Source organism: Pristiophorus japonicus, chromosome 15 (assembly GCF_044704955.1).
Source record: "Pristiophorus japonicus isolate sPriJap1 chromosome 15, sPriJap1.hap1, whole genome shotgun sequence".
Lineage (NCBI taxonomy): Eukaryota > Metazoa > Chordata > Chondrichthyes > Pristiophoridae > Pristiophorus > Pristiophorus japonicus.
In genome coordinates, this window is record NC_091991.1 from 126247524 (window position 1) to 126259891 (window position 12368).

At 46.3% G+C, this 12368-nt stretch overlaps 1 protein-coding gene across 1 annotated transcript in view; it reads right to left on the minus strand.

The window, feature by feature from the left end:
- Nucleotides 1–12368, minus strand: part of rgs11 (regulator of G protein signaling 11) — a 247511-nt gene that overhangs the window by 4506 nt on the left and 230637 nt on the right. The window contains exon 18 of the mRNA XM_070856713.1: nucleotides 9681–9850. Coding sequence (XP_070712814.1) covers nucleotides 9681–9850 — 170 coding nt within the window. The remainder of the gene's footprint in view (nucleotides 1–9680; nucleotides 9851–12368) is intronic.

Sequence of the window (12368 nt, forward strand, 5' to 3'; positions counted from 1 at the left end):
TAGCACACAAGTCACTGACTCCACACGGTCTGGTGTAAGTCTAACTGCTGTGACCTTCGTCCTTTATTGTTCAGCTCCAGAGTGCCTCCCAGGTGTGGTGGTCACCCTTATATAGTCCTTGTTACAGGTACTACCAGGGTTTCCCACCGCAGCGCCCTCTGTGGTGTGGCATAGTATTTACATTACATTTAAGGTACTGGAACGATACATGCATCATTACATAACATCACGTTCCCCCCCCACCTGGACGCAGGACAACGATACACACATCATTACATAACATCACACTTGTCCAACGGAAGGCAGGTGGGCATAGACAGTGCGTTAGTATGGTACATATTATCTGGTACATTAACTGGTTATTGACTGGTAGCGGAACCTTGATTTCCTTGTTAACCGTTATCATTAATTGTACTTCATCCATTATTTTACACAAATACAGTGGCCATTCAGCATAAAAAAAGTAATTCTTATTATAAATTCACTATCTCACATTAACATAGCTCATTTTAGACTCGCTCTGCCAAACAGAAGTCCTTTGTGGGGACCACCTCTTTGTAAGGCCCTTTTAAGACTCCCGGGTGCATTTCCTCTTTAAGGCGCCATCTTTGATGCTCTGCAGCTCCGACATGATGCCGCCGCCATCTTCTTCTCCGCCGCTCCGAATGCCCTCCGCCGTCGCAGCCTCCGCTGCCACCTGACTTGCCGCCTCTCCTGCGGCCGTCGTGGCCTCTCCAGCGGCCGCACTTGCCGCGTCCCCCGTAGAGGCCTCCCCTGCGGCTGCCGCTACCAGCTCCTCGGCGGGGCCTCTTCCTCTGTGGGGCCCTTCCGAACCGCCGGCCCCTGGATCCCTCAGCACCCCTCCCGCAACGCCCCACCGGCTCACCCCCCCCCCTTGGGCCCCTCTGTGCAGGGCTGCTTGCCTGTGGGGGCTGGGGCTGCAGGGTCTCTGTGTGAGGTCCGGGCCTGGGGCTTGCCTGTGGGTGGATTGAGGCTGCAGCTCCAGTTCGGTCGGCGCTGCTCTCTGGGGACCCGGGGCACGGCAGCACCCCGGGGAGCAGCAGCCTGTGGAGTGATGAAGTCTTCCCAGCTCCCACGGACCTTCCCCATCCACCTCCGGCCGAGGAGTGTCGGCCCATCGCCTGCAACGACCCACAAAGGTAAAGCGTGCGTCTCGTCCCGGTGGGATACCTGCACCATCGCTCTGCCGAGAACAGGTACCAGTTCCCTGGTGTAGGTACGCAGCTTCACCGTGACCGGGACCAGCTTGGGTCGTGCAGCTGGGTTAATCCAGTTTATCAAAAGTTCTCCGACTCATCAACGACGGACCTGAGTCCGTGTCCACTTCCATACTCACTGGGACTCCGTTGATTTTTACTTCCCTTATCACTGGGGGCGAATCGTCGGTGCACGTATACAGTCCAAGCACCTCATCTTCTTCTACCTGCTCCTCGCTGAACAGTGGATCATCCCCCATCTCCTCAGCCACATGGTGAGTCCGATTTCATTTACACGTACGCTGAAGGTGGCCTTTAACATGGCAGGTATTGCACGTATACTCCGCAAACCTGCACTGGTGAGCCCCATGGCTTCCTCCACAGTGTCAGCATGGTGCTGCTTGATTGGCCCCCCTCAGCGGACTCTGAGCTCCAGGATTCCGAGGTCCGTGCTCTCTGTCCCGGGCAGAGCCACGTTCTGCAGTTTTGTCCGTGGTGGGCGCTATCCTGTGGACAATGTCTGCCGGGTTCGAGACTGTGTGGATCATTTGCTTGGTGCTGCAAGTCGAAGTCATATATGCCTGGCTGATGGTGATGGCCTTTGTCAGAGTGACTGTGGGTTCTGTGGCTAACAGCTTGTGAAGGAGGCCCTCGTGGCCAATCCCCATAACGAAAACGTCCCGCAAAGCCTAGTCAAGGTGTGCGCCAAAATCACACGGCGCCGCGAGTCTCCTGAGGTCCGCAGCATATTTGGTGACATCCTGGCCCTCGGGTCTGCAGTGATGGTAAAATTTGTATCTGGCCGTGAGGATGCTCTCCTCCGGTTTCAACTGGTCACGAATGAGTTCAGTCAGCTCCTCGTATGACTTGTCCCTGGTGCTCCCAGGTGCCAGCAAATCCCTGACGAGACAGTAAACCTCATCTCCACAACTGGAGAGCAATATCGCCTTACGCTTCTCTCTCATTGTGTATGTGTTCTCCGTCAGGTCGTTTGCTGTGAAGTAGTACTCGAACCTTTCCGTAAAGGCCTCCCAATCATTGCCCACGGTAAAATCCTTTAGCGAGCCCAGAGTAGCCATGATTGTGTGGAGTTCGTCCGCTTCCTCGTTGTCAATGTGGTGTATGTAGCACACAAATCACTGACTCCACACGGTCTGGTGTAAGTCTAACTGCTGTGACCTTCGTCCTTTATTGTTCAGCTCCAGAGTGCCTCCCAGGTGTGGTGGTCAGCCTTATATAGTCCTTGTTACAGGTACTACCAGGGTTTCCCACCGCAGCGCCCTCTGTGGTGTGGCATAGTACTTACATTACATTTAAGGTACTGGGACGATACACACATCATTACGTAACACTTATCCTTTTGAAAGCAGTGATTGAGCCTGCCTCCACCACCCTCTCAGGCAGTGCATTCCAGATCCTAACCACTCGCTGTGTAAAAAATATTTTCCTCATGGATCTTCTGCCAATCACCTTAACTCTGTGTCTTCTGGTTCTCGACCCTTCCGCCAACGTGAATAGTTTTTCTCTATCTATTCTGTCTCGACCCATCATGATTTTGAACACCTCTATCAAACCTCCTCACAACCTGCTCTGCTCCAAGGAGAACAATCCCAGCTTCTCCAGTCTATCAACATAACTGAAGTCCCTCATTTCTGGAATCATTCTCGTAAATCTTTTCTGCACCCTCTCTAAGGCCTTCACATCCTTCCTAAAGTGCGGTGCCCAGAACTGGACACAATGGGGTCAAGTTTCGGCCTGAGTTGCTCCTATTTTTTTGGAGCAACTGGTTTAGAATGGAGTATCTTAGAAATTGCAATTCTCGGCATTTAGTTTGCTCCAGTTCTACTCAGTTAGAACAGTTTCATTTTGGAACAGTTTTTTTTTCCAAAAGGGGGTGTGTCCGGCCACTTATGCCTGTTTTGAAAGTTTAGGCAGTGAAAACTTATGCCAAACTAACTTAGAATGGAGTAAATGTAGATTTTTGTACGCTCAGAAAAATCTTGCCTGCACTTTACAAATCAGGCGTAGGTTACAAATCAGGCGTAGGGAACTGGGGGGGGGGGGGGGAGGGAAGTAATTAAATTCTACAAGCATTCAACACTCTTACTTATACAAATAAAGAGCCATCCTGACTAAAAAATTATAAACAAAGCAAAGACAAAATATTGAATATTCCTACCTGTGTGAAGCAGCAGCAGCCTTCAAGCTGTGGTGCTTCAGGCAGGCCTTCCTTCCATGTAGGAGACGGGTGGCGTCAGTGACTCGATGGCAGCTGAAGACACAGCAAGCAGCTTTCGAGCTGCGAGGGAGACTGAGGCCATCCGGCCAGGGGTTAGGGAGAGGCAGTCAGATAGTCAGGTTGAAACTTAAATTTGCAGAATGGGTGCTGCATTGTCAACACCATGTGTTATACAATGGTTTGCCATCAATTCACTACATAGGAGGGAATTGATTAGAGCTCACCACACCAGGAACGTCATAGCCCATAGGCTGATGGGCAGGAGACCTTAGCCACGTCGGCAATATCGAGCCAGGCGCTCATACCTGGACATGAGCGAGGCTGATTGTGTCAAAAGGCTGCGTTTCTGCAGAGAAGTTGTCACTGAGATCTGTGATATGCTGAGAGCAGATTTGCAGCCCAGAAGCAGAACGCCAACTACCCTGTCTGTTGAAGTGAAGGTAACAGCTGCAGTTGCCTTCTATGCCTCGGGATCGTTTCAGGCTACAACTGGAGATGTGTGCGCCATCTCTCAACGTGCAATACATGCTTGCGTTTACCAGGTCACGGCTGCACTGTATGCGCGGAGGAATAACTTCATCAATTTCCCAATGACCGCACAAGCGATCCATGAGAGGGCTGTGCGCTTCTTCAGGATTGCCGCTTCCCAAAGGTACAGGGCTGCATTGATTATACCCACATAGCCTTGTGAACACCTGTGGAGGATTCCGAGCAGTACAGGAATAGAAAAGATTTCCACTCTATCAATGTGCAGCTCGTGTGTGACGACAAGCAGCGCATCATGTCAGTCGATGCGAGATACCCTGGCAGCATCCATCCTATGCGACGCGACAGCGTTCTATGACATGTTTGAGCAGCAGCCAGAAGGGCAGAGCTGGCTACTGGGAGACAAAGGGTACGGCCTGACCACCTGGCTCATGACGCCCCTACGCGTGACACGGACAGAAGCTGACCGTCAATACAACATGGCGCACATTGCGACGCGCACCATCATTGAGAGGACCACTGGCATATTGAAACAGCGATTCCGATGCCTGGACCATTCCGGAGGCCACTTGCAATACTCTCCTCAGATTGTCGGTCACTTCACTGTTGGTTGCTGCATGCTGCATGCTTCATAACTTAGCCATAATGAGGCAGCAGGAGCTGGTAGTGGAACCAGAAGACCCACGTGAGGGTCCAGTGCATGATGATAGTATTACGGAAGAGCAGGATGTGGATGATGACGACGATCAGGAAAGCATGCAAGTGCCTGATGCCGGAGCATGAGGTTGGAGGAGGGCCGTCCATCGTGCTCCTTTAACGATTGCTCGAGCCTTGCGCCAGCAGCTCATCCGTGAATGCTTCAACTACTGATGCCTGAGGGCTCTGCGACCACTGTTGCGCATAGACATGTTTATTCTTTGCAGTTGTTCCTACGTTGTGTTGTGTTAATGGAAGATGAATCAGTTTTAATGAAAAATATTTTATTGAAAAGTTAACGTCACTGCAATAAAATATTTGTTGTATCAAATTTTACTTTTTAATATGACTCTTGAAGATCGCTTAAAAACTTTATCACTTATAAACTTGTAAAGTTACAAAACAATTTCAATGTGAAAAATCTTACACTCTTAAGATCACTTAAACTTCAAGATCACTTTTTAGATGCAAAATTAAATAAGTTACAAAATGTGAGAGCATTTACACTAGAAGATCACTTAAAAACCCTAAGATCACTTATAAGTTGTAAAGTTACAAAACTTACAAAACAATTTCAATTTGAAAAACGTTACTACAGCTATATCAAGAACAAGAACAAAAGCAGCAAAGAAAGGCTACAACCATCTCTCATCCACATCTCAGTGAATGTTCACTTCTTCATGGGGGTGTCATTTGATTGGCTGGGCTGTGTGCCCTTATTGCAGCAGCTACCTCCATGAGGGCTTGTGCCGTAATTTGCATGCCCTCCCTGACGGCCTGTGCCATCGATTGCACTCCCTCGGACATTCCCTCCCTAAGTTCCCGTGTCATTACTGCTATTTCTCCCGTCTGGACCGTCAACTCTTCACCCACTGCACTTATGCTACCGATGAGTGATCGGGTAAGCTCATTGGTCTCCAAACTCAATGCCACAGCCTGAGCCGCATCTGTTGCACGCTGCATCTCAGGAGAACGTGTCTCCAATCTCCTTCTCCTCTGCCTGGGTCTGCCCCGCGGCACCACTACACTGGGAGGTGCGGTGGGACGCTCTGTGTTCCAGGCGGCAGTACTAGAGAGGCACGGGCTGGGACGGTGGGGCGCTCGGTGTTCCAGACGGCAGCACTCGAGTGCGAGCCGTGGGCTGGGATGGTGGGTGAATGGATGTAAACTGCTCCATTATATCACCAGCACTCCTGGGACCCGCAATGTCTGAATCAAAACCATGGAAGGTGGAACCAGAACCTGTACGAGTGGGAGGCGCAGGCTCGGACGGTGGTGCACTGGCTGTAAACTGCTGCATTACACCAGCAGCACCACTGGGACTTGCAACATCGGAATCAAAACCATGGAAGGTAGAACCAGAACCTATGCAAGAGGTTGAAACTCTGATGCCCCTTAATGGGGGCTTATAAACATTAATTTGGAAGCTCTCCCCTGTAGACATTTCAGTCATCGCCGCCATCATCCAGTCTGGATCATCCGCACCTGGTTGTACTGGTTCTTGTTCTGTATCTTCAGGATCCTCAGGGTTGGCAGCATCATCATCACCATCATCATGTTCTGCAAAATACATCAGAACAGTCAAATATTTAACAGCAAGGGAGGGGGCAGGATGGGTGGCATGAGTACTCTCACACATAGCAGGCCAGGCAGCAGGTTGATTTAAAGGGCCACGATGCATTTTCAGGACTTGCCCTCTTCCTCACGTGCGGTCCCAGCTTGTGCTGTACCGATTGCTTTTCTCCATGTACGACTCATCATAGCAGCTACCCTTTGTTCCAAGGGTGTCAGTGGATGCAGATTGGATGTGCCTCCTCCTGTTTGAGTTGCTTCCCTTTTGTTGTGGGCCAATTTCTTCTGCAAAGAGTAAAATATAACTTTTTACAGAGTGCGTCTTCCTGCAGGGTGGGACATACAGATGGTCACACATTACAATTACGATTACATTAAAAATGAAAATATTACTTACACTAACTACTTGATCAAGGTCATGCCATTTCGTTTTACACTGGCTTCCAGATCTCCTGGTATGCACCACTGCGCAGTAATCTTCTGCAACTTGGTTCCAGCGTTTCTTCATTTCTTTTGGTGGCACTGTTATGCGACCTCTGTTGCTGGTATCTAGCTCCTGCCATCTCTGCTCAATGACGTTGACTAATATCTCCACTTCCTCATGCAAGAAATTCTTTGTTCTTGGTGGACGTTTTTCCATTGCTGTATTGAATTGACACTCTTATTTTTCAAACCACACAGTCCTTAATTTGCATGCACCAATGCAGCACCTGTTCTGGAAGTTTAGCAGTGAAAAGCTGCACTCACTGATTTCAGCAGGTGATTTCTTCAACAGTGCTGCTAAAAGCACTCCTTCAGACACCAAAAAATCACCAAAATTCAATCCCAAGCCTTTCCAGGGGTCCACGAGACAAATCAATATTTTTCTTTAAGTCCCTTTAAAAATGGCCGAGTGCCAATGTTTCTGGGCTATTGCGTGTGCGCGCTCCAACGCGCATGTGCAGGGCTGCCGGCACGACGTTGCCTCATTTAACTTAGCCCCAACCCCTCCACTTGCAGAATCGGCGCAACTCTGTGGCTCTGCCCCCCACTGCTGTGTGCGCGCCGCCGCGCCTAGCTCCCAGGGACCAGCAAGGAGCCGGAGAATTAAGAGGTATTTTTCTGTCGCACTTTTAGGCGCAAAAAATGGGCGTCCAGGTCGGGGCTGTGACGTTCTAGGCACGGCCCGAAACTTGACCCCAATATTGCAGTTGAGGCCGAAGCATTGTTTTATAAAGGTTCCTTGCTTTTGTACTCTTATGCCTCTATTTATGAAGCCAGGATTCCGTATACTTTTTTAACCCCTTTCTCAACCTGCCCTGCCATCTTCAACGATTTGTACACAAACACACAGGCACCCTTTAGTTTAAACTGCCTCTTCTCGTTCTTCCTACCAAAATGTATCACCGCACTTTTCTGTGTTAAATTTCATCTGCCACATGCCCGCCCATTCCTCCAGTCTGACTATGTCTTTTTGAAGTCTATCACTCTCTTCCTCACTGTTCACTATACTTCCAAGTTTTATGTCATTTGCAAAGTTTGAAATTGTGCTCTGTACACGCAGGTGCAAGCTATTAATATACATCAAGAAAAGCAGTGCCTGGGGAACACCACTATGTACCTTCCTCCAGTTCGAAAAACAACCGTTCACCAGTTTTGTATCCATGCCGCTACTGTCCCTTTTATTCCATGGACTTCAACATTGCTGGCAAGCCTATTAGTTGCAGTTTATCAAACGCCTTTTGGAGATGCGCCGCTCCTCTGTAAGCTGTACGAAAACGGCATCTCACTGTCTTCTCCCTTTTTATTAGTGTGGTAAGTCTTAATTCCTGCCAAACAATTCTCTGGCACTGAAAATTAACTTTTACAAGTGTGGAGTCCCATTCCTTCAGATTTTAATTGTTGTTGGAGAATACTAAAAATAAATTACATTTTTTTAAACTTTTTCTTTCTGTCTCTTTCTTTACTCTCTCTCTTAATCCAATCTTTCTTTCCCTCGTTGTGGCTCAGTGAGTAGCACACTCGCATGAGTCAGAAGGTTGTGGGTTCAAATCCCACTCCAGGGACTTGAGTACATAAATCTCGGCTGACACTCTAGTGCAGTGCTGAGGGAGTGCTGCACTGTCGGAGGTGCCGTCTTTCGGATGAGATGTTAAAGCGAAGCCCCGTCTGCTCTCTCGGGTGGACATAAAAGATCCCATGGCACTATTTTGAAGAAGAGCAGGGGAGTTATACCTGGTGTCCTGGCCAATATTTATTCCTCAATCAACATAACAAAATAGTTTATCTGGTCATTATCACATTGCTGTTTGTGGGAGCTTGCTGTGCGCAAATTGGCTGCTACATTTCCCAGATCACAACAGTGTCTAATCTTCAAAAGTACTTCATTGGCTATAAAGCGCTTTGAGAAGTCCAGTGGTTGTAAAAGGCGCTATATAAATATAAGTCTTTCTTTTCTTTTTCGCTGTATTTTGCTTTCTGTGCCTGATTTGACATTGAATTCAATTTGCTCACTGACACTTCCTGGTTCAGACTCTGCGCTGCTTATTAACAATTCTTCAATCTGATTGGTTAAGGAGACACACAATTTCTTGTCCTGTTCACACAGGTCCCAGATGCGTTATAGAGGGCGCCACACCATTTTATTCTCCCACTAACAGCAAATGCCGTGGAGATGCCCATGCAATGGCAAGTCGAATGAATGGTGTGTGCCGGCTACAGTAAATTCTGGTCAGCGATATCTGATGAATTTCTTACTGAAATTCTCTGTTTTGAGTTTCAGCTTTTATTCTTTCTCATTTTGTCTTTTATTCTTTTAAATCCTATTGCCAAGGTGCATATGTGTATCCAGAGAATAAACATATACCCAACATATAAGTGTATGTAACCAAAAATGTACAAAGTATCACAAGCAAACATTTCGTACATGATGTTCCAATTAAGGAGCCCTTTAAAAGGATAGGGTAAGGTTTCTGGTTCACAAGAATGAAAGTTACACTGTAATCAGACATGGCCTGAATCGCTCAAAGTATTTTCTTGGGGATAAGTAAGCATTATTAGCACTATGTTATTGTCTCTAGCATTCTTGGTCAATAAATATTTATCACATCCTGTAGTAGCACATGAGTAGTGTGCAACTTCTGAAATTCCTTGGCCAACTATTTTCTAAGCTGAAGAATAACTGAAATTTGTCAAAAGACTGAAAATGGTGATCTTGATAGTTTACTGTTTTTAGATGAGCTGATTAATGGCAACACTTGCTCAGTTCTTTGTACTCACTTGGTATATATACAGTATATGTAACATGCTGTAATGTAAAAATAGTGTACATATGGTAAAAAAAATTCACTTACTTCATCAGATCTTGGGAATGCCATGGTTCTACTCTCGGACTAACTAGTGAAGGACGTTTGATTTTAGAAGAACCAAAACACAATATAGTAATATTCTTATCACATGCTGACAATGGAACTGAGGAACAAACAGAGAACCTCTTGGGGTCCGCGGAGCTAGAGGAAGGGGAAGTTGCAGTAGGAAGGATTCCAGGGCAAAATGAGGGAAGGCTGGAATGGGACCAGGAAGGTGCATCCTTGGAATTATCTGGGATATTTGTTCCAGTGAATATTCCTAGGTTTGCCAGAGGGTGGGAGTATCGGCACAGCTGTAGGGATAAAAAAAGGAAAAGTATTTTGAGGTATAGCAATGTAATAGGAAACGATTGTAAATACTGAATTGTCCCGATTAACGGATGGACTAACCTCTTTGCACTTTACTACATGTTTAAGTCTTGCTCTAACTGAATTATTAACATAATAAAATTTTTGGAAAAAGCATTCTATATAATAAAAACTTAAATATCATCTGTTCTGCAATGAAGGTGTCATACAGATAAAAAATGTTTTTTTTATAAATGAGAAAAACACCAAGCTGTCATAAAGTACATTTATTTGAGTAAGTACTTTATATGAGGATTAATACTGTAAAAACACAAAAAATTTAATATGTATGGTATAGCTAAAAACACAAATATGGTTTCATTACATCACTAAAGAATGGTACACCACAAAAGGAGGCATTCGACCCATCATGCCCGTGCCGGCTCTTTCAAAGAGCTATCTAATTAGTCCCACTCCCCTGCTCTTTCATAGAAACATAGAAATATGTAAAATAGGAGCAGTAGTAGGCCATTCAGCCCTTTTAGTCTGCACCGCCATTCAATATGACCATGGCTGATCCTCTATCTCATCATACTCCCGCTTTTCCCCCAAACCCTTTGATGTCTTTTGTTTCTAGAAATCGATGTATCTCCCTCTTAAATATATTCAGTGACTTGGCCTCCATAGCCTTCTGTGGTAGAGAATTCCACAGGTTCACCACCCTCTGAGTGGAAAAATTTCTCCTCATCTCGGTCCTAAATTTCCTACCCCGTATCCTGAGACTGTGACCCCTTGTTCTACACTTCCCAGCCAGGGGAAACATCCTCCCCGCATCCAGTCTATCCAACCCAGTCAGAATTTTATACGTTTCAATAATGTATTATTCTTCTCATTCTTCTAAACTCTAGTGAATACAGGCCTAGTCGACCCAATCTCTCCTCATACGACAGCCCTGCCATCCCAGGAATCAGTCTGATGAACCTTCGCTGCACTTCCTCTATGGTAAGTATATCCTTTCTTAGGTAAGGAGACCAAAACTGCACACAATACTCCAGGTGCGGTCTCACCAAGGCCCTATATAACTGTAGTAAGACATTCTTGCTCCTGTACTCAAATCCTCTTGCAATGAAGGCCAACATACCATTTGCCTTCCTAACTGCTTGCTGCACCTGCATTTTTGCTTTCAATGACTGGTGTACAAGGACACCGAGGTCCCTCTGAACATCGACACTTCCCAAGCCATCACCATTTAAATAATACTGTGTCCTTATGTTTTTCCTACCAAAGTGGATAACTTCACATTTATCCGCATTGTACTGCATCTGCCATGTGTTTGCCCACTCGCTCAACCTATCTAAATCGCCTTGCAGCGTCTTTGCATCCACCTCACAACTCACAATCCCACCTAGTTTTGTGTCGTCAGCAAACTTGGAAATATTACATTTGGTTCCCTCATCCAAATAATTTCTATATATTGTGAATAGCTGGGGCCCAAGCACTGATCCCTGTGGTACCCCACTAGTCACTGCCCGCCACCCCGAAAAAGACCGCACGGCCCTGTAAATTTCCCCCTTCAAGTATTTATCCAATTCCCTTTTGAAAGTTATTATTGAATCTGCTTCCACTGCCCTTTCAAGTAGTGCATTCCAGATCACAACTCACTGCATAAATGTTTTTCCCTCATGTCCCCTTTGTGTTTTTTTTGCCAATCGCCTTAAATCTGTGTTCTCTGATTACTGACCCTTCTGCCACTGGGAATAGTTTCTCCTTATTTACTGTATTAAAACCCTTCATGGTTTTGAACACCTTGATTAAATCTCCCCTCAACCATCTCTGCTCGAAGGAAAACAATCCCAGTTTCTTTGGTCTCTCCACATGACTGAAGTCCCGCATGCATGGTGCCATTCTGGTAAATCTCCTCTGCACCCTCTCCAAGGCCTTGACATCCTTCCTAAAGTGTGGTGCCCAGAATTGGCCACAATATTCCAGGCTTGTGCATATTGCAGCAAGATGAATAGGAGGCACAATAGATTATTTTACTAGATTGTAAACTTGCCAGTAGGGCAGACATCAATAACTTGTAAGACAATTAACAGTGATGAGGCTTTCTAATCTGAAGTTGAGAAAGCCAGTTTATTGAGAACTCTGGATAAATTCCTCAACATCAGTTGGTTCCCCCCTTGAAATATATAATGCAAGGTTCTTTTAAAAATTATTTTTCTTCTTATGAGTCTCCATTCACAAAGCACCACCTCAACTAAGAAATTCAACTGGAGAATGTTTTCCATCAGCTCTTAATTCCAACCTATAGCAGGTGTCCAGAGGAGTGTGAGAGCGACTGTGGGTAATTGTGGAGAAGTGCTTGACTGTATGGAGCTCCTTCTCCGATAGTACCGCTGAGATTGGGAACTCACCACATGAGGAATTAAGACCATGAACCACATCCTCCCACTCATGGCCCGCATTTCAACTGCCGCCTATAACATGCAGATTTTAATGGCATTTAATGGATTTTGCGTTGAA